The sequence below is a fragment of the Sebastes fasciatus genome, chromosome 14 (assembly GCF_043250625.1).
Source record: "Sebastes fasciatus isolate fSebFas1 chromosome 14, fSebFas1.pri, whole genome shotgun sequence".
In the NCBI taxonomy this organism is placed as follows: Eukaryota; Metazoa; Chordata; class Actinopteri; order Perciformes; family Sebastidae; genus Sebastes; species Sebastes fasciatus.
The window spans coordinates 30,064,834-30,091,909 of NC_133808.1; the positions used below are offsets into that span (position 1 = coordinate 30,064,834).

General features: G+C 38.7%; 1 protein-coding gene across 2 annotated transcripts; it reads left to right on the forward strand.

Moving 5' to 3' along the window:
• Positions 1-2,198: 2,198 nt before the first annotated feature.
• tent5c (terminal nucleotidyltransferase 5C) lies at positions 2,199-9,881 on the forward strand. 2 transcript variants are annotated; one of them, XM_074657814.1, is made up of 2 exons: positions 2,199-2,320; positions 4,793-9,881. In XM_074657814.1, exon 2 carries the CDS (start codon positions 4,815-4,817, stop codon positions 5,964-5,966), a length of 1,152 nt encoding a protein of 383 aa, XP_074513915.1. In that variant the 5' UTR covers positions 2,199-2,320; positions 4,793-4,814; the 3' UTR covers positions 5,967-9,881. The 2 variants fall into 2 exon arrangements, with proteins under 2 accessions (XP_074513915.1, XP_074513914.1); XM_074657813.1 differs by lacking the exon at positions 2,199-2,320 and adding an exon at positions 2,371-2,654.
• The last annotated feature ends 17,195 nt before the right edge of the window (positions 9,882-27,076 follow it).

Genomic DNA, 27,076 nt, shown 5'->3' on the forward strand with positions numbered 1-27,076 from the left:
ATATCTATTTGCAGTGTTTCCTGCAGTAGAACGGCCTGTCAGGACCATCAATCTCTCGCTTCCTCTGCTATTAAACAACATCCTGTTCTTCCATTTACAAAACATACCACAAGATTTTACAGCTCTAACCCAATACAGAGGACTTCAACAGGAGGTTCAGATATTATGTTTTGATAAATTCAGATATATAATGAGATTGTTCTGGTACAAGATGACGTCTGGTGACCTGTCGGTGACCTGGTTTCTTGCTCAGATCAGTGTGCACGACATGACTGAGAACGCTCTCATCGCTTTCATTGGAACTATGATAATATAATCTAAATAGAAAATAGGAGATATCATGTGACAGTCCTGCAATATAGCGAGAACAAGACTCATCGTAGAAAAAACAATGCAAGGTGTAATGGAAGACATTACGCCACTGTTAGTTCTTTTTTTTTAGCAGCTTGGATAGGTTGTTAGTCAGAGGATATTCAGATAAATGGAAGTTATGTAAAAATAAGCTGCACCTGTACAGGTTATAAAGTTCAGTTTGAGTGAAACTGTTTTAATAATTCAACTTTAGGATCAATTTAAATAATGTTTGTGGTGCTTTTGAGCTGTGTTGTGTTCTATTGAGAAGTGTTTCTAATATATTTTGTCCTCATTTGATATCAATGTGGGTAGAAAAAATATTAAAAACGCCTCTCAATATAATAAACTGACTACTTAACTCTTATTTAGTGTTGATAATAAATAATAAATAAATAAATATTTATCATGAATGTGGTATATACCTTGTCCACCATGTGTTTAAAATACATTTAAACAAATTTAAAAAATAATAATTTACACTTTGTTTGACGTTTGAGGGTCTGGTGGTAAACTTGTAATTTATTTTTTTATCTATTTTTCATTCTTTAATGTCTCTTACATTTATGTGTGGGAGGTTTTTTTTGCCTTTTTTGGAAAGAAAAATGTTTGTTTATACATATTTGTACAATTTTGGGTCAAAAAAAATATAGAGTAGAACCTAACAAGAACATTTTAAAGTTAAATTAAACCAGTAGAATCTCAAATGAGCAATAACAACAATGAAGAACAGATTTTTTTTCAATCTTAATGAAAAAACATTGAAATATACAAACATTGCAGACATGTACTCAACATTTGAGTATGTGTATAGGTTTATCATTCATTTAATTGTACTGTTATTTACAGAGAAACAAGAATATTAATTTAAATACATAATAATATTAATAATAATAATAATATAAATGATTATTAATATTATTATGAATAATACCAAAGATACAAACAAGCATAATGGTACAGAGTAAAACAAAATATGAATTTAAATAAATAATAATAATTAAATGGATTTGAGATTAAAAAAAAATGCATTAATATAAAATTATAAGAAAAGAATGTTATTCTTTAAAGTGTTCACTTTACAGTTTGACATTTTATTACTGTATTAAGTGTTTATAAGTTTGAGAGTCTTAATATATATTTTGTTAATTTCATTAATATGAATTAATTGATTTGTATTATTAATATTTATATAATATTCTTTAAATTCACATAGAAATCCAGTGAAATTTTGGATATCTTTTGTTATTTTAAAATTTTTTATTATTATTATTAATTCAATTCTAGATTTATCATGTTTAAAATGTAAAATGACATTTTTACACTCATTCTTAATATTATGATTAGTTTTACCCAATATATAATCTGTAATAATAAACTGATTGGCTATAAAAAAAAATTGCAAAAATAACATTTGTTTACACTATGTAAGAATTTGAAGAAAATATATATATATATATATATAATATTCTTTAAATACACATATAAATCCAGTGAAATTTTGGATATCTTTTGTTATTTTTTAAAATTTACCACATCATTAATTTTATTTTAATTAATTTAATTCTAGATTTATCGTGTTTAAAATGTAAAATTAAATTTTTACACTAATTTTTAATATTCTGATTAGTTTTACCCTATATATAATCTGTAATAATAAACTGAATGGCTATAAAAAAAACTGCAAAAATTACATTTGTTTACAATATGTAAAAATATGGAGAAATATATATATTTTGTTGTATATATATATTTGATGTCCACTTATTTAATCTTATACAACAGAAGAGCAGGTAACTGCTGCTTTTCAACTGAACTGCCTCCCTGCCTGGAGACGGGCTCCTGGTTACTTGGCAACGCAAAAAAACTCGTCGACCAATCAGATGCTTCGCTCGGCGCATTGATACAATCAAAAAAACTCGGGACGATTTCACGACTTTTGTGACGAAAGTTTGGACCTTTTAAAGAGGTAACTATACAAAGTTTGTGTTTAATTTTCATCACACAACGTTATATATTGTTAATATCGTGTTTTTAAATCGTGAAAAGTCACTTTACACAGACAGAGGCGGGGGACTGTTTTGTGTCTCGGATGTGTCAGCGGGGTGGTGCTTTGGCTTTATATAAAGGCAGGCGTGTCTGGAGCAGCTCAGTTCACACAGAGACTTCTCATCCTCTCGGCTGCTGCAACATCACACGTGTTTCTGACTCCCAGCTGGTGGATTATGTGGAAGCTGTTTTCACGAAGTTAACATCTTCTTTTTTCTAGACTTTGAATGCTTTCAGAACACGCTTTTGGAAAAGTACGTATACAGCTTTTCATGGTTTAATTTAAGTAATATTTAACTGTAATCTAGCTAGTTTTATCCTCATGGCAACGTTAGTTTTTAAAACATGTGATGATAGCAGTTAGCTAGCTAGCATCGAGTTAAAGTGAGCAGTTAACTTTATAGATAATAATGCAAACAGTGCACCAAGTTACTATACTGCACTAGCACTAATAGTCCTGTATCACAGCTGTTACTCTGCACTATATTATATAGTTTTAACTGTTTTCTTCATCTCCTTGTATTTTTATATCTGGTATATTTTTTTTTGTGCTTTGCACTTTTTTTTACTGTCACTTTACTAACATGTTTTTGCACTATGGAACTGTGATACTGGAAACTTGAATTCCCCTCTGGATCAATAAAGTTACTATCTATATATCTATCTATTTATTTATCTAAATATCTATCTATATATCTAAATATTTATTTATCTAAATATCTATCTATATATCTAAATATCTATTTATCTAAATATCTATCTAAATAAATATCTATCTAATTATCTATCAATCTAAATAGTTATCTAAATATCCATCTATCCACCTAAATATATATATATATATATATATATATATATATATATATATATATATATATATATATATATATATATATATCTATCTATCTATATCTACCTACTCCATCTATCTATCCTCTTATATGTTTTAGTCGTCCTCGGGGTAAATTGATGAGTCAGCTGGAACTAATGATTACTGCTGGTGATGTGTTAACAGTAACTGTTAGTTTCACTGCTTTTAAAGTGTGTTTTTATTTAGAAAACACCTTTTTTTTAAGGTGTACTTTAAAGCTAAAGCTAGCTAGGTGTTTGTCTCTCAGCTGTTCTGGAATAAAAAGCTCCAGGCTCGAGCTGTTCTAGAAACCTCACGAGCTCTGTCCTTTAGTGTGTGTGTGAGTGTGTAGGTTGTCTCGTGCTTGCATTATGCAGTGCTCGTGCTGAATGATGCTGCTGCTACTGTTTCATGAGATATTTTAACACCAGTTTATTTATAACATTTATTTGTGATTAATATTGTTTATTGTGATTTTTGATTTTGATTATACACTTCTAGGGACTCTAAATTAATACAGTAAGAATGTTTGATTTTCAGCACATATAGTCAGTGATGTCCTGAAGTCAAATATATCAGTCATTGTCAGGAAAAACAATACCTAAATTAATACAATTTTAAAAAAGGCTATAAAAATTGCAAAAATGACATTTGCTTTCAATATGTAATAATTTGGAGAAATATAGATTAGTTGGATAATATTGTGTAACATTTTGATGTGCACTCATAATATTATATATTTTATAAAAATAATAATAATTGGACGATACACCTATCTGACGATTCGATACTATCACTATACTTGGATGTGGATTCAATATGTATTGCGATCCGATATTACGATTTATTGCGATTTTTGTTAACACTAGACCATGGGAAAAAGTTGAATCATACACTTCTAGGGACTTTTACTTTGGAAAATATCTAAATTAATCCAGTAAAAATGTTTGATTTTCAGCATGTATGTAGTCAGAGATGTCCTGAAGTCAAATATATCAGTCATTGTTCAATTAAATTTTCCAGCAAGCCAAAAATAAAAGAATAAAGACATTTCTCTCACAAATTAGTGGTATTTTCTTCTTAATTTATAAGGGACATGTAATGTTTTATACTTTTGGTGAATATAATCCAATCAATCTTATTTCCATATATGTGTTTTGTATATACAGTTCCCTTTAACACCTTATTTTGAAAACCGGACGTAGTCATACGTGTCTACTTCCTCTAATCAAGCCAAGGTCATCGCTAGCTCTCACGTCAGCTCCGTTCTCTTTATCCATCCATGGTCAGCTCCATCGGGGCCGTTTGAATGCATTTAACATAAATGTCAGTATATTGGTGCTCTACAGTTGTAGCGTCGGCCCGTTTGACCACAGAGATGAGAGACGGCCAGCTTGACCGCACGTTACCGCCATACGATAACGTTTCCTGTCCATGAGAGTTAGCATGCAGCTTTAGCTAGTATTTAGTATTTTCTAAAGTCTGATTTGTGTCACATTTAAAAGCCACAACTAACATCTGTTTTCTCTCCTTCCATCCCAGTTAATCTGAACTTTGTGAGAAGATGGATAACAAGGAGGAATCAAAGAGTTGTTCTGTCAGTGCCCTCACCTGGGAGCAGGTGAACCGGCTGAATGAAGTCCTGACGGAGGTCGTGCCCGTTCACGGACGGGGGAACTTCCCGACCTTGGAGGTGCGGCTGAAGGACATCGTGTCCCGGGTGCGCTCCCGCCTGGAGCTGAGCGGCATCCCAGTAAAGGACGTTCGTCTCAACGGCTCCACGGCCAGCCACGTGTTGGTGCAGGATGTTGGCTGGAGCTACAAGGACCTGGACGTCATCTTCAGGGTGGATCTGCCACACGAGGCCGAGTTCAGGCTCATTAAAGACGTGGTGCTGGGTACCTTGCTGGACTTTCTGCCTGAGGGTGTGAACAAAGAGAAAATTACACCCATGACTCTCAAAGAGGCGTACGTCCAGAAGCTGGTGAAGGTCAACACGGAGCAGGACCGCTGGAGCCTCATCTCCCTCTCCAACAACAACGGCCGCAACGTGGAGCTGAAGTTCGTGGACTCAATACGCCGGCAGTTTGAGTTCAGTGTGGACTCCTTTCAGATTGTGCTGGACTCCATGCTCTCCTACTACGAGCTGGCACAGACGCCCATGTCGCAGGCCTTTCACCCCACGGTGAGCGGGGAGAGCGTGTACGGGGACTTCAACATGGCGCTGGGCCACCTGCGGAACAAGCAGATCGCCACCAAGCGGCCCGAGGAGATCCGAGGCGGCGGCCTGCTGAAATACTGCAACCTGCTGGTGCGGGACTTTCGGCCTGCCAGCGAAGAGGAGCTCAAGGCGCTGGAGCGGTACATGTGTTCCCGCTTCTTCATTGACTTCCCTGACATCGGCGAGCAGCAGCGCAAGGTGGAGGCCTACCTCCAGAGTCACTTTATCGGCGAGGAGAAGAGCAAGTACGACTACCTCATGATCCTGCGGCGAGTGGTCAACGAGAGCACGGTGTGCCTCATGGGCCATGAGCGGCGGCAGACCCTCCACCTCATCTCGCTGATGGCCTTCCGGGTGCTGGCGGAGCAGAACGCTATCCCCGATGCGTCCTGCGTCACCTGCTACTACCAGCCAGCGCCGTACGTCCGAGACCACAACTTCAGCAACTACTATGTGGCGAACCAGAACATTCCAACGTGGCTGCCATGCAACTGACACGGACACAAGTGGAAGGATGTACAAGAGGGCACCACTGCTGCTGAGAAGAGAGAAGGAATAGAAAAAAACTCCCCAAAAAAAATATTGAGGCAATAAATACAATGTTCCTCTCAAGGCACAATTATATTTAAGTGGACAAGTGTTTTGCTTTGTTTTTTGGAATCCTTTCTCATTCCTTATCTACAGAGTTGTCTAGGTCATTGAATAGAAAGCGATATTTTTAAGTGTTTAGATTTTTTTTCTCATCATGTTTGGTTGTATCCCCGTTTATCAGAGTTGTGTTTTGTGCCTTAACCTCCAGGTTTACCCCCCAATAATTTAAGTATTTTTTGAAGAAAGGGAAGAAAAAAACGTTATAGCCTTGAATTTGTTTTTCTCCTGTGATTAGAAAAAAATGTGAAGAAAAAAAAATTTAAAATATTGAAAAATAGTATTATTGGGGAAGGCGTAATATAATAGGTGACGTCCCCCCCAAAAAAAATAGAGAACCAGTGTTAAAGTTTAGTTCACTGGGGAGGGAAGAAAGGTGGTACACTAATAACTTTGTAGAAATGAAGGGGAAGCGAGATTTGTTTTAATTCATTTTGACATCTCTCGCAGACGTTTGTGGTCTCCTTAATATGCCGGCAGTGCCTGTGATTTTGTAAACAATGCAAGAGGAAATATTTTTATTTTCCACTGTGAATTTCGGTGTAGGATGAGCTCCCCTCCCTCCCCCCTCTTTATCCAGTTTACTCAGCCCTGTACTTTTCAGTCGGGAGCGGAAATCTGCAGCGAGACAGTTCCGAACCTCAGATCGACGGGCTCCTGTGTGTCTGAGGAGTTTTTTAAGTCACTTCCAAAGCCTCGCCAGTGACCTCCAGATGTCACAATCCTCTGGCTATTGTGGGAAGCTGGCTGACGGCAGAGAGCATGGCCTCGCCGCCCGGAGCGAGAGCTGGCTGGGAGTCCTGGAGTGACGGGCTGACTGGATGTCCCTTCCCTTAAAAGGAGCAGCACATGGCGGACCCGCCATCCCTCACAACCATTGCAGGCTTGAAACGGGATCCTCCTCTGACGCAGCTCAGCGACCGGCTCTCTTAACTGCAGGCCGTCTATAATTATCCTTTTTTTTTTCTGCGGGAGGTATCTTGGGAGCAGGGCGCTGGGGATGGGTGTGCGAGCAGCAGCAGCCTCGCCACCTTACATGTGTGGGGAGCTGAGTCACTTCCTGTCCTCTCCTATCCGGTGTTTGAACCCCTTTTGTGGTCATGGCAGCACAGACACCGAGGAGTGCGAGTGGTATGTTAAAAGAAATGCCAGTGGGATGTTGCTCCCCTTTCGGACTTGGAGTTTGAGGTATCCCGGAAGCTACAACTGACTTGAGTCACAAAGCCCCCTCCTCCCCTGAGTTGCCCCCCCCAAAACCTATTATTAGCTGTTAATTTTGAACATTGCAGTGAGGCATTACTAGCAGATGGCCTTAGCTGTGACTTTAAACCTGTCATCACTCTGTAGCATCCAAGTCTGAGAGGAGAGAAGTTGCTCTTATCTAAGTGACAACTGCTCAGTTATTCCGGCTCGCCGCTGCTCATCTCACGGCTGCTGTTTATACCAGATAACCAGGAGCGTCTCTCTTATCTGTCCTGACTGGATAGAAGAATTATTAGACGGTCAGCGTGGCCTCCCCTGCATGTCACACCCCGGGGTCAGGGCATGCTCTGCTGGCGTAGCTTCAAAACTTTGGTATGGGAACTGCCGTAGCCTTTTTTTAACAACGAGGTGCCACACACACTGTCTCACTCTGGACCAAAGTTACAACCAGCAACTCAAGCACTCAAGTGCCTTTTGGAGAGCTTTTTTAAAGGGTTTTTTAAACAGTGATCAGGAGGGAAAGCTTTTTTTCAACCCCATTAAACCTCGTGAAACTTGGCTTTCATTGTAGTTTATCTGAGAATACATACATCTCTAGTTGGGGAGCAAAATAATTTTGGTTTGAATTTTCGTATTTTATGTTTTTTCCGCTGTTTTTGTCTTTTTAGTTTCAGTCTAGTCATTCCTGTCACAGTCGTTTCGTTTTACTCCCTCCTTTGTCTTTTCCTAAGAGTTTGGGCCTTGCTGTCACTGGCAGCCATGTTGACCTCAGTCGTGCCTGAATGCCTGCTTTTTTTTTAAACAGACATTATATATTTAATGGACTGCCTAGCTCCACCATTGTAGCTCCATCTGCTCTGAAGCAACCTGGCTTGATTTGTTTTGCCGACAGTTTTTGTCCCCCAATCCAAACCAAAGCAATACCCAGTAGTGCACTGACGAGCCATACTTTTGGCACAGTAGCTGGAGGTCACCCAGCAGAGACCCCATACTAAACAGAAGCACTTTAAAGAGGCCTTGTTTTACTCCAAACCCAGCCACCTGAGAGGAATGTAAATAAGCTAATGTGGTCAATTGCTGGAGGGAGTTGAGCTGGTTCTCAGGGACATAATGTGTTTTTGAGGGCTTTGTTTTGTCCCCTTTTTTTTATTTCGGGAGGGTTTAATCTGCCCTTGACATTGAGACGTCCCCTCCGAATACTCACCTTTGTTTTCTTTTCTTCTCTCTGTTAATTGTGACTCTTCTTACCCAGAACTGCAGGATCTTATTGGAGTAGATCCTGCCTGACGGTGAAGGTAGCCAGCAGACTTTAGCGTGCTGACAGCTTGACAGCAGTGCTGGGTTTTTATCTGTGCATCCATTTGCTCTGAAACCTTATCATCACTCACTCTTAACTGGATTCATCACCACACTCTTAACCCCAACATGAGCTTTTCTTTGTTTGAAAGCCAGGGGACAAAACATTGATTTAGCGCTAAAGAATCTCAATCATTCCCCAGTTTGTTTATCCCCTCTTGAGTGATGATAAATTGGTTTATTATTAAAGCTTAAAGCCACGTTCAAAAACCAGCAGCTGCAGGTTGAAGTCTGCAGAGCGAGATGAGTCCCTTCTTTGGGCTTTTTGTTGATGTCGCTCACTAAAAAATAGCTTTGAGCGGCGTCAAAGAAGATGCAAAAAAAACTTGCATTTTCTAGACAGTCGATGGTGAACGCAGCCTGGATTGTAAATCCTCTGCGTTTTCTCTACCTTCATGTGTTTACGGTTGTTTTTTTTCTGATGACTGAAAATGTGTGCCTGTTAATGAGAGCTTTACCTTCCCCCACTGGATGAGAGTGGGGTGCAGCACATGCTAAATCACTTCCTTCATCAGGGTTGATGTATGTATGTCGATGTATGACGTTTTTGTGCAAAAAAAAAGGAAAAAGAGGATGAAGTGTATTTTGCCTTTTTTATTTTCTGACCCCCACTTCTTTTTCTGCTGTAAACTACGTATTGATGCCGCTGCTGCTCTCACTCCCCTTGCCTTTGGTTGTCCCACTTGTTTGGGCTTTTGTTTATTAGTACAGCGTGTTTTTTTTATTTATGACACCTGTAGATGTATTCTTTGCTGGAGGGGGTGCAGAGCAAGCTGTGGATTCAATATTTAGTGGTTGCGCTTGTCTAGAGTACAAGTCTTACCGTAGGAATGTGACGGAGGCTCTCCTACACTTTCCTATATGAAGGATTTATTTGCAGCAGATTTGTGTTTACGTTAATGCGTGGAGGTGTGTTTGCATGTGTGTATGAAGGGATGCCTGTTGCTATACAAGTTTAAAAAAGTGAGGGGAAAATATGAAATTTGTCGCACTATCTATATATTTTTTTGAAATAGTTAATGCAAAAAGAGCTTTTTTGTCAGCTTCGTGATTGTGACGATGAGTTTGATGGTTACAACCATTATACTATTTCATTTTTCAGGACTTTTACCTCACTTGAGTTTTTCCTTTTGAATGGAAATGTACATCAGGAAAATGTGTTTGAAGAGGAAATAATGAATAAAAAAAGAGTATTAAATGCAACATCTGCTTCAGCTGTTTCTGTTTATTGACATCTCATGTCAAGCTGTGTCCTTAACAGATTTATCCCAAACTAGCATTTCAAGGGACTTGTGTGTAAAAATGTTTGATTACGTCTGGCAGGCAATACTGCATTTTCTGTTAAAACCCAAACGCGTCTTCCAACATTGAACTGCCAGACCTGTTGAACTAAAATAGGTGAAGAGTGAAAGTTTAAAACCGTAGTTAGTTTGTTTGTGGTGTTGAGTGACTTTGGTGAATCCGAACTAACCAATAACACAAACAAACAAACTGTTCTGCAAGTTAAAATTACTGTTTCTTTCAATGGAGTCTGGTTGCTTGGGCGAGAACGTAGATAAAATCTACTTTATTTTTTTCCAAATTCTGTGTTTTTCCTTTTGATTTTTCTGTGTTTTAGGATTCAAGCACATTTTGTCATCAGAAAGTGTATAATCATTTGATGGATGAATCAAATGTCAACTCATAAGTAAAATATTCAAAATTTAATGAGACAATGAATTTGATGTAACACAATGTTGCACAATTTTCTTTTTTTTATCAATGATATTGCTTAAATACAGCTATAAAACAAATCATTTGTCCTTTTTTAAGATAAACTGCTCTTAATTTAAGCTGTTGTTGAAGGCAGCGTATCCGTCAATGAAACCAAAACAGCAGTTAGTCGGTTTGCTGTAAAAAAAACCCGCTTATAACGGCAAGGAAACTCCGCATTTTACAGCCGATTCCATTTTTATCAAATGACTCCGCGATTCCATCTGTACCTCATCGCGGAAATCTTAGGGCCCTTCATAACGACTTCAGTTCCTTGTTGGAAACAGACTGTATAAGCTGTCTCGGGTAAGCTGGCCAGGTAAACTGGTGAAGTATTTCAAATATAGTGTACATTTAAACTGATATGGATTTATTTCTTTTAGGTTTTGCTGCTGCCTCCGTCCACAGCAGAACATTGCTTTGCTCCCGTGTTGGTACTCCTGTCTGCTTCTCCAAACTGGGAACGTGCCGAACGCCATCTACTGTAAGTAATTCACTAACTATAGGTAAGTACCTCATACAACCCCACTTCAAAACACCCAAACTATCCCTTTAAGTCCAGGTCCACCTTCTTGATTAAGGTATTTCGTCCACAGAAGAAGACATTTTGACAAATGGTTTTGTTGATTATTTAAAAACGGCTTAACAAAACTTGTCTTTTTGATGCAAGTCAAGTAGATTTCTTTCGTTGTGAACTTATTCAAATACTGTTCTCTGTATACAATGAACTTAAATTAACTCCAGGACCACACTGCAACAACAGCAGCATGTAGGACTGCAGTATATTACCACGTGGCAATAAAGCAGCAGGACAAATAAAAACTAATACAATACAGACTCAATAAAATGGTAGACAGAGCAGCAGGAATATCCTGAACAATACAGCACCATATAGTTTGGAGGAACTGTGAAAGGGGTCAAGGGGTCATCATGACACCTTCAACAATTATGTATGTAGGGAAAGGGTCATCAGAGCCTACGTCAGGTTACGTGGGAAACCGTTTTTAGAAGGGCTTGAAGGGAAAATAGCATTTTGGTGCTAAAACATATGTACTTTGAATACATAAAGAAAACCACTGTGAAGCTACAGAATGATATAAAAACCTCCAAAAACATAAAAACCTACCCTTTAATAAATAACCCTCAGGTCTCGCTTGATGATATTCTATCTACGTACATTTACGCCACAGTAAAAAGGCTCATACATAACCGAAACATTAACCTAATTGCTTCATCGTAGTTGGAATGAATATTTAATCTTTAAATGGACCTGCAGCATGTGCTGTTAACATATTTCTGATAGCTTTAGTTTCACCATCCTGTGCACTTATTATGGGCTTTCCTCACTTCAGCCTTGTGGGCATCCTGATGATGACTTTAGATGTTTTCCATCTTCATCACCGGATGGAAAGCGGTTAGTGGGGAAATCAGTCAGCTCAGCATTCAGAACTTTAAATCCTGTTCTTGCTGATCTGAGTTCAGTGGAAAACACTCTCTCCTTCTCTCTGCCAGAGTTTTTTATTGGGTAATAAAAGCTTTGGCATTGCTGTTGTGAACAGGAGTACTTCAACGCATTTAAAGCCTATATGTCCCTTCAGCCTCGCCATACATTTACATCTGCACACACTCACTGCTGAGAAAAGAAAAGAAAAGGAAGCTGCAACTTGTCATGTGTGGTTTTATTAGTTATTAATTCCTCTTTTTCTTGCTGTGAATGTAAGAGTATGTGAAAATGTGTTTTCCCCTTATCGCACCCGTATGTTGTCTGCTCATCCATCCTCTGATGCAGGCCATCAATTCAATGCTCGTTATCTGCCATGTAATTTCCCGCCTAGACAGGACGCCTCCCTTCACAATGCTGAGTCAATAGCTGTCATTCATAAAACACACTGACTTATCTGCAGAGGAGGACTCACTAACCGTGTTGACTTAGATGACGCAGCAATATGCTCTCAGAAACCTCTTTTTTCCATCCGCCTGCATCCACGTGCTGACGCTGCTTTACCGGACCGTATTAACCTTTAATTTTTCAGCCATGCCTCATTTTATTCCTCCTCCTCTTCCTCTCTCCACTGTGGTTTGTGGTTTCACGAGGCTGCAAAAATCGAGTTGTTATCTTCCATCCTCTAGAGAATGGGGTTGCTTCACAAATTCCATACTAACACTAATACTAATTTATTTAGTACGCTAAAACACTATGTGAGACTTTTTAGTATGTCTGCAACCTTAGTATGAAACCCATAGTATGTGATTTGCATACTATTTCTGGTGAAATATTACAGTATGCAAACATTAAATGTTATTGAATGTAGCAAAAATAATGTTAAAAATATTCTTTTTATCTTTGCATTAATTCCCTTATTTATTTACTCTACTGTTTAATTTTCCCTTTTATTTATTTATGTATTTAATTATGTATTTATTTATTAATTAATTAATTAATGTATTTATTTATTTATTTATTTATTCTGTATTTATTTTTGCATATATTTATTTATGCATGATTTTCCCTTTGCATTTCACCTCTTATTTATTTCCCCAAAATGTCTTTCTGTATTCTTTTCTTTATACATTTCAAGCCTTCAGAGTCACAAAATGCAACTTTTTTCTTTGTCACAACTCAGTTGAAGTTAAAGTGACCTTTGACCCCTGAGAGGCCACACAAACAGCAGCAGGTGAAACTTCAGACCGAGAGCATCAAGCCTGATCCCCTTCAGCGCTCTCTGTTTGGTGCACGATCAAAGGTCGGGGTCATATATTATAATGAAAATAATTTAATTTATATGAGATTGAAGTTTGTCCGAACTGTAAATCTCTTGTTTGTCTTCGTGGAATCCATTTTTTTTACTGAGAGAAGTGATGACCTGGCGTATACTGAGAGATCACACGTAGCCTGGCTCAAACACTTTTGCTTCCGTCTTTCTGTCCTTTACGTTTTCCCTCCTTTTTTTGTTATTTATCTCCTTCCTTCGTGTCTTTATACCTCTGTCGCTTCTCCAACTGATCTTAAAGTTTGTGTCACCCAGATTACATAATAACATCATTTTTCACTTTCCTCTACTGGTATATATAGTCATGCAGATAATTTGCCTAAATTTTTAGGTATCAGTTTCTACACAAATACTATTATTATATTACATTATATTATTATTATATTATATTATATTATATTATATTATATTATATTATATTATTTTATATTATATTATATTATGTTATATTATATTATATTATATTATATTATGTTATATTATATAGTATTATACTATATTATATGATATTATATTTTATTATATTATATTATATTATATTATATTATATTATATTATATTATATTATATTATATGTTATATTATATAGTATTATATTATACTATATTATATGATATTATATTTTATTATATTATATTTTATTATATTATGTTATATTATATTTTATTATGTTATATTATATTATATTATGTTATATTATATAGTATACTATATTATATGATATTATATTTTATTATATTATATTATATTATATTATATTATATTATATTATATTATATTATATGTTATATTATATAGTATTATATTATACTATATTATATGATATTATATTTTATTATATTATATTATATTATATTATATTATTATAATTCACAAATAAAACAAAACAAAACTGGTATTTATGTTTTGTTAGTGTTGACAATCACATTTATTACTCTGGATAACAGAGCCCGCCGTCATCAGATAAGCCCCGCCCCGGAATGCCAACTGTCCAATCCTACCTCAGCAACCGTAACTAGGGGGGGGGCCTGTCAATCTTTCAACCTGATTTTAATGTCCTCTTTATTCACAATACTCCCCCGACAAATAATATTGTTAATGTAGCTCTCAAATGCATATTGGTCCAACGTCAGCACCCAGCTGCAGAGCTACACTTCTGCCATTTTGGACTGAAAGCACAACCAGACGCCAGTAAAACATCCGCCTACAAAGTGCCTACAAAAGTATAACAATATTATTTCTATTCTATTGTCATAATTTTAATGTCTCTACCAAAATTTCCTGTATAATATATATAGTATTTGTAATATCCAAACAGAATATGTCGTTTATCAGATTCTATCCCATCGCCCTGTTATACTTATTGAAGCTTTCTTGTATGTTTCCAGAAGCTCTGGATATCTGTACGGCTGGTCAAAAGCCTTTTTCAGCAGGTGGATTTTTCACCATCAGGAGACATGTCTTGTATACGGGTCAAGTCTTCCTGGTCGGTAGTTTGATTTGGGCAAAATGTCTGGCCGGAAGGTCGATTCTTCCTGGCTGACAGGTCAATTTCTCACATCCAAGACAACATTTCTGGCTTGCGGGTTATTTTTCTCCCTCGTCGGCAGGTTGATTTTTAGAGGCAGGGTGAATGTTTTCGGCATGGCAGGTCATTTTTCAGTTCAGACTACCTCCTCCCTCCTTGAGTGTGACGGTTGTTGTCGTATATGGTTTTGTTCACATCGCTGCATCTGGACAACACAGTCTGTGTTCATTCTAGTTTTATGATTGTCTTCCTGTTTTCATATTGAAGTTTAGAGCAGTGGTTCCCAACCTATTTCCCTTGAAGCCCCCCCCCCCCCTACTTAAATCTAAGAAAAGACTTAATTTATTTGTGATGATAGTGTTGGAGCTGAAATAAAATGTTTTGCTATTGTGGTTAAATAAATGTAATTTATGGTGCTGTTAGATCCGCCACGTTAATACAGGTGCGGGCCTCCCTTTGTGTGCGGCGAGCAGGAGAGCAAACAGTTTTTATGACCGCAGTGAAAATGTTGTTTTTGAAAGGCTAAACGCCAACAAATCTGGATTGAAGCAGAATATTTCGTTAGACAAAAACATGTTGTGATTTTTGGAAGTGATCTTTTGGATTTCACATCGCTCAGGAGTTATTAGAAATGTTTGGATCACAAGAGAAACAATCCTACGCAGCCACCACTGGAAACTAATACTAATAATATTAGTGTAGCCTGATCGTTATCTGACACTGTGCAGAAATACTGGGTTTAAACAGACTGTGGCAAAAATCTATCTATTTAAATAGTTTTATATACAGACTTTTCTAGAAATTATCCATTAAGTATCTTATTATGATTTTAGTTATAGATATGCAAATCTAATTTTGAAAACCTCGGACCAGACAAATCCTGGCGCACCCACTGTGATCTTTGGTGCCCCCCTAAAGCTGGGCATGCACTGTACGATTTTAGCCTGAATTATGAGCCGCATGACTCATTTTAGAGTCGGACCAAATTTCAGCTTCGTCGGTATCATTTGCCGTGCAGTGTACAAGGGGGACCGAGGACCGATTAACTCCTCCCCACCGGCCGTCGGACAGACAGATGAATTTCTGACATGTCAGATGGTCGGCCGTCCACAGGCTCTCACACAGTTGAAGCAGAGCCACGAGCCGATTCCCCAACATCAGTTTTTCTACTTTTCTTACAGTAATCAGAGCGTAGCTATCAAGATAACAATGTACGATAGATATAGTAAAACATACAGTAGCTAGCTTACCTCCAATTCTCTCTGCTGACGATCGGCCCGTACAGTGTGAGCACATAAATCGTGAGCTTTGGCTTCACATCGCAAACGATCTACTCGTCCAGTAGGAGCAGGAATTACACAACAACATTTCTAAAATCGTACAGTGTATGCCCAGCTTAAGGGGCCTGGACCCCAGGTTGGGAAACACTGGTTAGAGCATCACTGCTAAACCAAGTGAGAGGCATTTATAGCCAGTCCTTTAACATATTACAGTTTCTATATAATCTGCTGTGAGGTTGACGAGAGACCAAACTGCTGTTCTCATCCATATAAACACACAAAAACAATAATACAGAGCAGTTTGTGTATAAAGTACATTCATATTTGCCCACATCTCATTTCCTTTTCCTTTTATTGAGCTGTCACCTTTTTTCTCCGTCACAGTTAAGCGTCTCGTTTCCTGAGTTTCAGAGGCGGAAACACAGACAACTGGCCTCCATGAGGGAGTTTCAGGGCCTCAACAAAACCACACAACCCCCCTCTCCCTCGCTCCCTCCCTCTGTACATGCAAACACAACTCTACACACACACTAAACCCCCTCCAGCAGTGGTCGGCCAGGTCAAACAATGCATGATTTCTGGAAAAATACTGATACAAGTATGCAGGGGAGAGAGAGACAATGGCCAGTGAACACAGAGCGGAGGGCATGTCGGGGTGGGGGGAGTCACACACCTGCCACTGCTCTCGCATAGCAGCTGGATTTGTTCTTTTCCTCTCAGTTTTTAGTGTTGGATTGTAGTCATTTTGATTTTATCACCTGTTGAATGTCTGATTCTTGAACATAACTAATTTTTTGCTCGTCCTAACACTATAACTGAGTGGCTTATCTGAGTAGCCACACTGTGTCGAGTACCTTGTAAACACAGTGATGACTTGCCAACCCTCCCGATTTTCTCAGGAGACTCCCGTTTTTCATCGCCCTCTCCTGGTTTCCTCCCGGGGTCACAATTCTCACCGAATTTCTCCCAATTTTATTGCAATTTTCACACCTTTTTTTGTCTTTTCAATGGGATTTATCCATTGAGCTTTGAATTATTGAAGAGCTCTGTGGCAAACAAACGTTTATGATACTTACACGTTTTGTTCAGCAAGATAAACTCCACAAATGAACACCACTTTTATGATTTTTGAAGCGTGAATGCAATCGCCAGAAGTAAAAAGCTAACGTTAGGCTATAAACGAACTAAACCACAGTCGCATGAACGCGAGTATACACAAGGCTGTAAAGGAGGACGAGTCTGCGTGATGACGTTTAGTATGCTGCGTTTTAGTGTTTACCGCGTTCACAAGTAGAATCCATATGAACTCTTGTGGTATTCACGACCTCGTAAGTGGAAAGTTTCTGAAAGCTCAAAGTTCACGACGTGTTTGTAGACGTTGTCAGAAATGGCAGAGGCCATTGAAGTTAATTTTTCAGTGCATAATTAGATAATATATTGTAATTTTAGTCGTATATTGTTTTTCTTCGTAATTTTACAATACGTCTGAGGAAAATGTCTTTATGCCTTTGCATTTACTGCAATATGTTACAGTCTGTGGCTTCTAGACACCGACAGTAACGTTAATATCGGCGTTGCTTAGCAGCGGTGTTCTCAACACTTCACCACTTGAATGCCAAGCATATCGTGTACACAACTTCCCATGTTGTAAACACAAGCTCACGAGTTTCATTTTAAGGCACCATTAGTCTCATTTAGCCACTTTTAGCAACAAGTGTGTCTTATTTCAGACACATAACGGCTTCAAAATTCACCAGTGGGATATTTACTGACGTATTTTATGTCGTAGAACAAATCGTTAAAATCTCCTCAGCTTGTGTTAAACACAGAGCTTATTTCAGGCATCTCACTAAAAACCCATTGACTTCGAGACGAGGGAACAGAAAGTGCTAAAATGTGAACTCATTTCTGGGTTTTAGGACTTATTCCTGCGTTATTGCAGCTACTGAGGGAACTTATATTCTCTGTTTTAATTTGACTTTATTGACAACATTGCTCTGGACATAGGACATTGTCCAACTGTTTCTGTCATGGACCAAAGCCATTACTACGACTTTACTATCTGTGTGTGTAGGAGGAATATTTACTGAGGGGGTGATGCATTTTTCTGTTTCGCAACACCCGCTGCTGTTAGACTGTGTGGGGCCGAATGCAGTTAGCATGATTAGTCATTATCGGAACCAATTGTGTTCCTGGAAACCATCATTATAACCGTGAAGCTGTTCTGAGCCAATGTTCTCTTAAACTTGTGAGAAGCATAAACAACGTGGAGGATTTCACCTCGTTGATTCTCCACATCAGGCACCAAATGTTGTGCAGCTGCTGCTCATTCACGTTGGCCTCGCAGCCGAGGAGTCAGTTGCCACCAGTTAAATGGAACTAATTTGTTCGGTAATTAATGTTGAGAAATGCTTTCATATCCTTCCTGTTTTCAGTGTGACTGTACGGGGTCCTCGGGGGTCAGGGCGGATTAATTAGCCTGATGAACGGTTCTGTAAGATCCCTGAGAAACCTCATCAGCATCCAGGCGAACCATCCAACAGTAATGAGCTGTGGCAGCGATAGCATCTGTTTTTCTGGGATGATGATTTTGCTGATTATGTCTTGTGTGTGTTTTATTGGTTCATGTGAGGTTGTTAGTGAGTTACAGCGCAGACGGGGGAGCATGTTGACAAACCTTCCTATTCATGACGGTTGTCTGGCAGAGGATGAAGTGTTGTAACACCAGGAAGGCGTCCTTTTGACTGAGCCAGGTGGGCGTCCTTTTGACTGAGCCAGCCGGACGTCCTTTTGACTGAACCAGGTGGACGTCATTTTGACTGAACCAGGTGGGCGTCCTTTTGACTGAGCCAGCCGGACGTCCTTTTGACTGAACCAGGTGGACGTCATTTTGACTGAACCAGGTGGGCGTCCTCTTGACTGAGCCAGGTGGGCGTCCTTTTGACTGAGCCAGCCGGACGTCCTTTTGACTGAGCCAGGTGGGCGTCCTTTTGACTGAGCCAGCCGGACGTCCTTTTGACTGAGCCAGGTGGACGTCATTTTGACTGAACCAGGTGGGCGTCCTTTTGACTGAGCCAGCCGGACGTCCTTTTGACTGAACCAGGTGGGCGTCCTCTTGACTGAACCAGGTGGGCGTCCTTTTGACTGAGCCAGGTGGACGTCATTTTGACTGAACCAGGTGGGCGTCCTTTTGACTGAGCCAGCCGGACGTCCTTTTGACTGAACCAGGTGGGCGTCCTCTTGACTGAACCAGGTGGGCGTCCTTTTGACTGAGCCAGCCGGACATCCTTTTGACCGAACCAGGTGGGCCTCCTTTTGACTGAACCAGGTGGACGTCCTTTTGACTGAACCAGGTGGGCCTCCTTTTGACTGAACCAGGTTGACGTCCTTCTGACTGAACCAGGTGGACGTCCTTTTGACTGAACCAGGTGGACGTCCTTTTGACTGAGCCAGCCGGACATCCTTTTGACCGAACCAGGTGGGCCTCCTTTTGACTGAACCAGGTGGACGTCCTTTTGACTGAACCAGCCGGACGTCCTTTTGACTGAACCAGGTGGACGTCTTTTTGACTGAACCAGGTGGACGTCTTTTTGACTGAACCAGGTGGGCGTCTTTTTGACTGAACGAAGTGGGCATCCTCTTGACTGATCCAGGTGGGCGTCCTTTTTTTTTACCTATAAGTACTTGATGTGATGGAGCGATAGTTCAGTCAGTCAACTCAGGTTTCACTGCTACAGTCATGCATGACATGCCCCCACCGTCTGAAACACATATTCAAAACACCTTTACAGTTTGGAGCTTTGGACATGCTCACTTTATGATAATCACATGCAGTTTGGGGGCAAGTCATAGTCAAGTCAGCACACTGACACACTGACAGCTGTTGTTGCCTGTTGGGCTGCAGTTTGCCATGTTATGATTGGAGCATATTGTTTTATGCTAAATGCAGTACCTGTGAGGGTTTCTGGACAATATCTGTCATTGTTTTGTGTTGATAATTGATTTCCAGTCATACATATATACATTCATTTGCATAAAGCAGCATATTTGCCCATTCCCATGTTGATAAGAGTATTAAACACTTGACAAATCTCTCTTTAAGCTACATTTTTAACAGATCAAAAATGTGCAAAAAGAACACAAAACAACTGATAATATAAGATTTCCCTTAATTGGAACAGCCTAAAGGGGCGTCCAACAAACAATAAACATTAATCCCTTGCAGCACCATTTAACCCTTGTTGAAAGAAGTTTAATCAGAATTGATTGCATGAAAACACTCAAGGTCCCCTCTTGGAAATGCACGAGGATTTAAAAGCAAACTCCACTTAAGAGCAATCCATCACATCCTGCAGGTCCATTAGACCCACTAGACTTCCTCTCCATGTGCTCACTGTCTGGACTTTGACCTGTGAAGGAAACAGATGATCATTAAAAAAAGAAAAAGTGTGAGAAGTTGAGCAGCTCATGTAAACTGTCTCAGGAATCAAGCAAGCTGCGCAAACATCAACACCCCCCTCCTCCTGCACCGTGCAGAGCCCCAGAGGAGAGCCATATATAGGAGGACAGCAAGGTCCCGAGAAACAGGTGGAGGGTGGAGGGTGGAGGGTGGAGGGCGAGCGAGGGGATGACCGACCTGTGGCTGAAACAGAGAAAGAAAAAAGAGAGAGAGGATTCGGCATGGTTTCATGTACCTTTCCACGCATCGGTGGCTGGTTTCCCAGAAAGACTTCAACACACACACACACACACACCACCGTCCACCCATCAATCTATGTAAAACGTACACCCACAGCCCTACAGATCCTGCGCCAAGCATGATTAGATAGGCATGTCTGTCTTCTGAGGTCCTGTGTATATCTAACCACCAGATTTACGTGACATAACATATGCGTGTTCTGCATCCTGCATATTTTCAGAATGTGTTTCTGGCTGCAGACGGCAACGAACCTCAGCATCCGTCTGAGTGCGTTTGTGTCCATCTGACCTAAAGTCTGTGAACATTTTGTTGGCTCAGAGTGTGTTTCTGCACTTTCACTGTACTCTGACATGCTGTTCCCATTATATTCCTCTCAGATGGAGCCCTCTTCTATCAGGGGTGTCTGATCCGCTGCCAGGCGAATAAGAAAATGGGCCTTTCTGTCAAACAGCACGTCACTCACACAGCGCCTGGACTGCAGAGTGGAGAATGGAGGTCGGATAAAGTAAAGCCTTTAAACTATCAGGCTATGTGATGTGTACTACATTACCAGGACAGAGTAGTTCAACAAATCAATTATCTTGTAAAATTCAAACTGCATAGGACAACATCAGTGGTTCCCAACCTATTGTCCTTGAAGCCCCCCTACTTGTATCTAAGAAAGGCTGAGCATACCCCCGTCATCACCCTAAAAAAGATTACAAATCCTCGAACAAAATCCTCAATTTGGATAAAGTGATTCAGTGTATTAAATGAGATAGTCTTTTTAATAAACCAATTTTCTTTAATTAACATAACTCATCAGTGTGAGAGCAAACAGTGAAAATGTTGTTTTTGAAAGGCTAAACGCCAACAAATATCCATTGAAGCAGAATATTTTGTTAGATAAAAACAATTTGTGAATTTTGGAAATGACTAAGTCTATCTTTTTTCAATACATTTTGACTTTTTGACATCTTCAGCCGTCGCCAAGAGTCATGTGGAGACAATAGATAGGCTCTGAATATCGCATATAGGACCTTTAAGTACATTACATTCAAAAGTCTTCTTAAAGGACCAGTGTGTAACATTTCAAGGGATCTATTGGCAGAAATGGAATATAATATTTCTAAGTATGTTTTCTTTAGTGTATAATCTCCTGATAATAAGAATCATTGTGTTTTCGTTACCTTAGAATGAGCTGTTTGTATCTACATAGGGAGCGGGTCCTCTTCACGGAGTCTGCCATGTTGCACCGCCATGTTTCTACAGTAGCCCAGAACGGACAAACCAAACACTTAATTTTTCCTGCTTGGGCCAGAGTCGATAACGTTACTCGCTGCCGTTGCTGCCGCTCTCTCTCTCTTGCTTCACCACTCACTTCCCATGTATAAACTCTCATTGACTCTGCTCCAGATGGCTCTAGAGAGGGACGTTGGCGTTTTTGCGTCGGCCACCGTAGCACTTCATTTGGTTGCAATCTCCTCACCTCACCGCTAGATACTGCCAGATCCTACACACTGGACCTTTAAGTAAAAGTACAGAAGAATTATCAGCAAACTGTTCATAAAGTATCAAAAATAAAAGTACTTATTGTGCAGTAAAATAACCTCTGTGACTGACATTTTTAGATTGTTAATACGGTGTCCAGTGGTTCCCAACCTAGGGGTCAGGTCCCCCCAAAGGGTCACAAGGTTATCTGAGGGGTCATGAGATGAAAGAAGAAAAAACAAAGTTCTGATACTCAAATCTGCTGCTTTTTTTGTAAAACATTGGTTATTTTGACCTCTTTGAGACCCAAACTGTTTTCTAAAAGAAACCATGTGAGAAGTTTAGTTGAGACATCTCTATTTGATGAACTGCTCATAGACATCTGCAACATGACATAAATGTAGATGAGATGTAGTGGAGTAGAAGTATAAAGTTGCATAAGTGCCTTAAAATTAAAGTAAGTAAATGTACTTAGTGGTTTTCCACCTGGTGATGACAAACATCCAGAGAGCCGAGACGTCCAAATGATTTGCATCCTCTTGTTAGTATTTTCATTTCAGTTGCACCTGCTGAGTTCAGGTTCAGTATCAAGAACAGACAGGAAATATGAAACTGGCTGGAATTTAAAAAACAACGTGTGAGTGAAGAAGAACATGTTTCTCTGTTTCTGAGTTTCTTTTCACCTCACGCTCGCTTTCTTTTCTCTTTTTCAGTTTTGCATGTGGAAATACACTAAAGTGAAACCTGAAAAAGCTGAGTTGAGCTCTTTGGAAGTTATGAAATACATCAGAAAACTTGGCAAATTATGTTGTTTAACATAGCTCCTAATTCTGAAGTTTACATTTCAGCAGAGGAAGTTGAAATGAGTGTGCAGGTGGAGGTTCAGTTTTCTTTCTCACACACACTCTTTTAGTGCCATTAAACATGTGACCTTTCAGCTGAGCACAGCCACCGGGGCTGTTCATGCAAAATACACTTATCAACATATACCAAGCAATAAATGTTGTAGTATTCAAGCACTAAACCTCGTAGCTCAAGGAAGATAACTCCTGCTGAAGTATTCTCTTTAACACTTTGCATGTTTCACTTGTTTCAAACCAGTCAGTGATGTCACAACAGGTGTTCTCCAATCAGCTGTCAAATGCAAACCTCAAACCTCAAATGCAAACCTCACAGTTGGAATTGAACTTGGCATGTTTTCACTGGTTTTGCTCTGATCCAGTGAGAACATGTCAAACTCTTTGCAGTAAGTAAAGTACTTGAAAGTTAGGTAAAGTTGGGAGACAGATTTTAGTAGCAGAGGTCGAGATATCCTGACTTTTACTCCCTAATATGGGTCAAGCTCCAACCACCTTGGATCTTACATTTCCCATCATGCAACTGGATAGCATCTTCCTTTATCCCTTTCCTGCTAAGTAAACACCTATCTTTCAAACTCAGTGTGGAAACTAAGGACATGTATTCAAGTACTGTACTGAAGAACACATTTGAGGTACTTGCACTTTACCCGAATACATCCATTTATGCTACTTTATATTTAATTTAATTTATTTTGTTGCTCAGGACCATGATCACATGGTACGGAGCACAAACAGAACATGCAACAATAACAAAAAAACGGCACACGGCATGGCTAAAGTACAACACATGTTACGAATGTCTGGATCACACTACAAGACTTTAGCCCGGATTTTCCGCTCCCTGAACGTATTTGGAGCTCGCCGACAAAAGCCCCAGATCAGAGAGGCAAAACGGCGTTGGCTCTCCGCTCGCACATCGGTGCTCAAGCGGCATGTGTGAACTGCTCAAAGACGCTCGCCAATGCCTCGCAGACAAGAGAAAATGAATTCAAACAATAATATATAAATAAATAACCTTTCTCTATAATTCATTATGCTTACATTCTTACATTCAAACAAAACATGACGCTCGTCTCCCAAGAGATTGTCATGAGATGTAAACTACAAAGGTTGCAGATCCTCTGGTTTCTGTCCAGCTCTTTATATCTTCCAGTGACCTTCTGCTGCTGCTGTTCACTCTAAAGTCACAAATAGCCTGCCTGTACTTTTGGTTTTCATACAACAGATACTTTTCCAATTTAAGCTCCTGTTTAAATTCTACATAAATGTCACATGACGTCATACTTCTGAGCCACTTTTGCATGAACTGATCTTTCAGCGTCTGTTGTTTCAACCAGTTGATGTTACCAGAGGCACGACAGACCACAGTCCTCCAGTATCTGTTTAATAATACACTCCTGTTATGCAGGCTGAGCAAACACTTGTACAGTATTTGACTTTAGTTTAGTTTCTTTACATTCTAGCAATAATTAGCCAATAATTATCTTTCTAACTGCGACACAGAGTGAGTATCTTCCCAGCTCCCCGTAGACCACATCATTGCAGGTTGTCACTTTAACTTGTAGGGTGTACTTAAGAAATTTGAGGTGTAGTTTTTCCCAATATATCATGTTTGTTTTTTGTTTTTTAAACCCCCACACTTTACATGCATACTGTATAACATAACTGGTGTAACAACCAACTTTGCAAACAGATTTAGCATGATATCTACAGGTATAGTAAATGTTTCTACATTTACAGAACATGGCAAACATTGCATGGGAGACTTATGCAACTTTTCAGATGGTTAAATTCAAATAACTATTCCCAGTAAAATGCTGCTTCCACATTGTTGCATCAGTATTAACAATCTAATAATGTCATTCTTAATAATATATCAGTGACAGCGCCAATTTTTCTGCCGTAAGTACTCTTGTTTTTGATACTTAAAGTACATTTTGTCGATAATACATATGCACTTTTATTTAAAGGTCCCATATCGTGCTCATTTTAACGTTCATACTTGTATTTTGTGTTTCTACTAGAACATGTTTACATGCTGTAATGTTAAAAAAAAACTTTATTTTCCTCATACTGTCTGTCTGAATATACCTGTATTTACCCTCTGTGTGAAACACTCCGTTTTAGCTCATTTCAACGGAATTGCGTTGCTAGGCAACAGTTTGGGTCCATGTTTACTTCCTGTCAGCTGATGTTATTTACATACACTGCAACAGGAAATAAACTGGGACACATTTAGAATGTTTATGTTTAAAACCATGTGATGATCTATATATATTGTATATTTGTGACATCACAAATGAACAGAAATCCTAACGGCTTGTTTCAAACGCTCAGTTTCTGACTACGGGCTGTGTGTATTTCTCCGTATATTGTTTAACAGTATTTATAAAGTACTTAAACCCACTTTATAATATAAAAGACATGAAAATCACACTTTTTACAATATGGGACCTTTAAGTAGGATTTTCAATGCAAGACTTTTACTTGTAATGCAGTACTCTTACTAAAACTGTGACGGTGCCTTGTATTTTATAAACTTCACATGTTGGGCTTTTTGATTCATGTAAAATCTTAATCTGGAAAGTAAGTAGTAATTGTAGCTGTGAGATAAATGTAGTAAAGTAAAAAGTACAGTATTTCCCTCAGAGATGTAGTGAAGTAGAAGTATAAAATAGCATCATATGGAAATACTCAAGTAAAGAACAGATGCTTCAAAACTGTACTTAAGTACAGTACTTGAGTAAATGTACTTAGTTACAATCCTCAACTGAATTAATGCATGTTGCAGCCACCATAACCTTTTTTATTGTTTCATTGCACTAGTTTTTTCTCTCTTTTCTGATGTATTCTAGTAAGGCTGCATAGAGTAGAGGAAGCTGGTTATTTATAATTGGTAATTTGTTGTGTGGAGGAGTCTCCATGTTAAGAAAACATATTAATAATCAGTTTGTCAGTAGGCGTTTTAAGGTTGCGTTTGTTATTAGGGAAAAGCTGTTAACCCTGCTTACAATATAAATGTATTGTAAACAAGTATTTAAATGTTCCAAACAGACATTAACAGGGATAATGACTTTACATGCCTCAGTGTCTCAGCTAGTATCAACATACCACAGATGTACTGGAGTTTCTTTTACTCGGTACGACAGCTTATCTGCTCTGTTGATAATGTTACTGCTCGTGTGCTTCGTTCAGATACAACATGCCGGAGTATCCTGAGTGAACGCTGGTTTGCATGTGGACACGGTCAACATGTTAATTCATACGCTAACACAACACAGCTCTCAATATGATAATCAGCGGTGGAGGAAGTATTCAGATCCTTTACTTCAATAAAAGTACTAATATCAATCTGTAGAAATACTCTGTTACAAGTAAAAGTCCTGCAATGAAAATGTTCCTTCGGTAAAAGTATGTCAGTATATATCAGTAAAATGTAGTTAAAGTATTACACTGACTGTTGTACTATTATATATTCTATCAATAGATCATACTCATTATACTCATACATTATTTAAAAAACAAATTCATTAATCTGCTGATTATTTTCTCCATTAATTGATTGATTGTTTGATTTGTAAAAATAGTGAATATAGTGAGAAATTGCATCACAATGACCCAGAGTCCAAAGTAAATGTTTGTTTTGTCCAACCAACAGTTAAAACATCAAAATTATTGAGAATAAAGTAAAATTATTAAAATGAAAAGCAGCAAATCCTCGCATTTGTGAAGCTGGAACCACTTAAATGTTTCACATCTTTATATTAAAAATGACTTAAATGCTTTTCAAAATAGTTGGCAATGAATTTTCTGTAAATCGACTAATTGATTAAGCTTTACATAAGTAGTACTTTAGTACATTAGTAAATGTACTTCCACCACTGATGATAGTAGCGTGTTTATGTTGCTTTACAAAATTACATGAAATCAAGAACATGCATAGATCAGAGTAAAATAAAATATAAATTCCATAAAATTAAATAAAAAGGGACCATGAACATCCTTTCCTCGTTCTGAAGTATTGTTTCAGTTTGACCC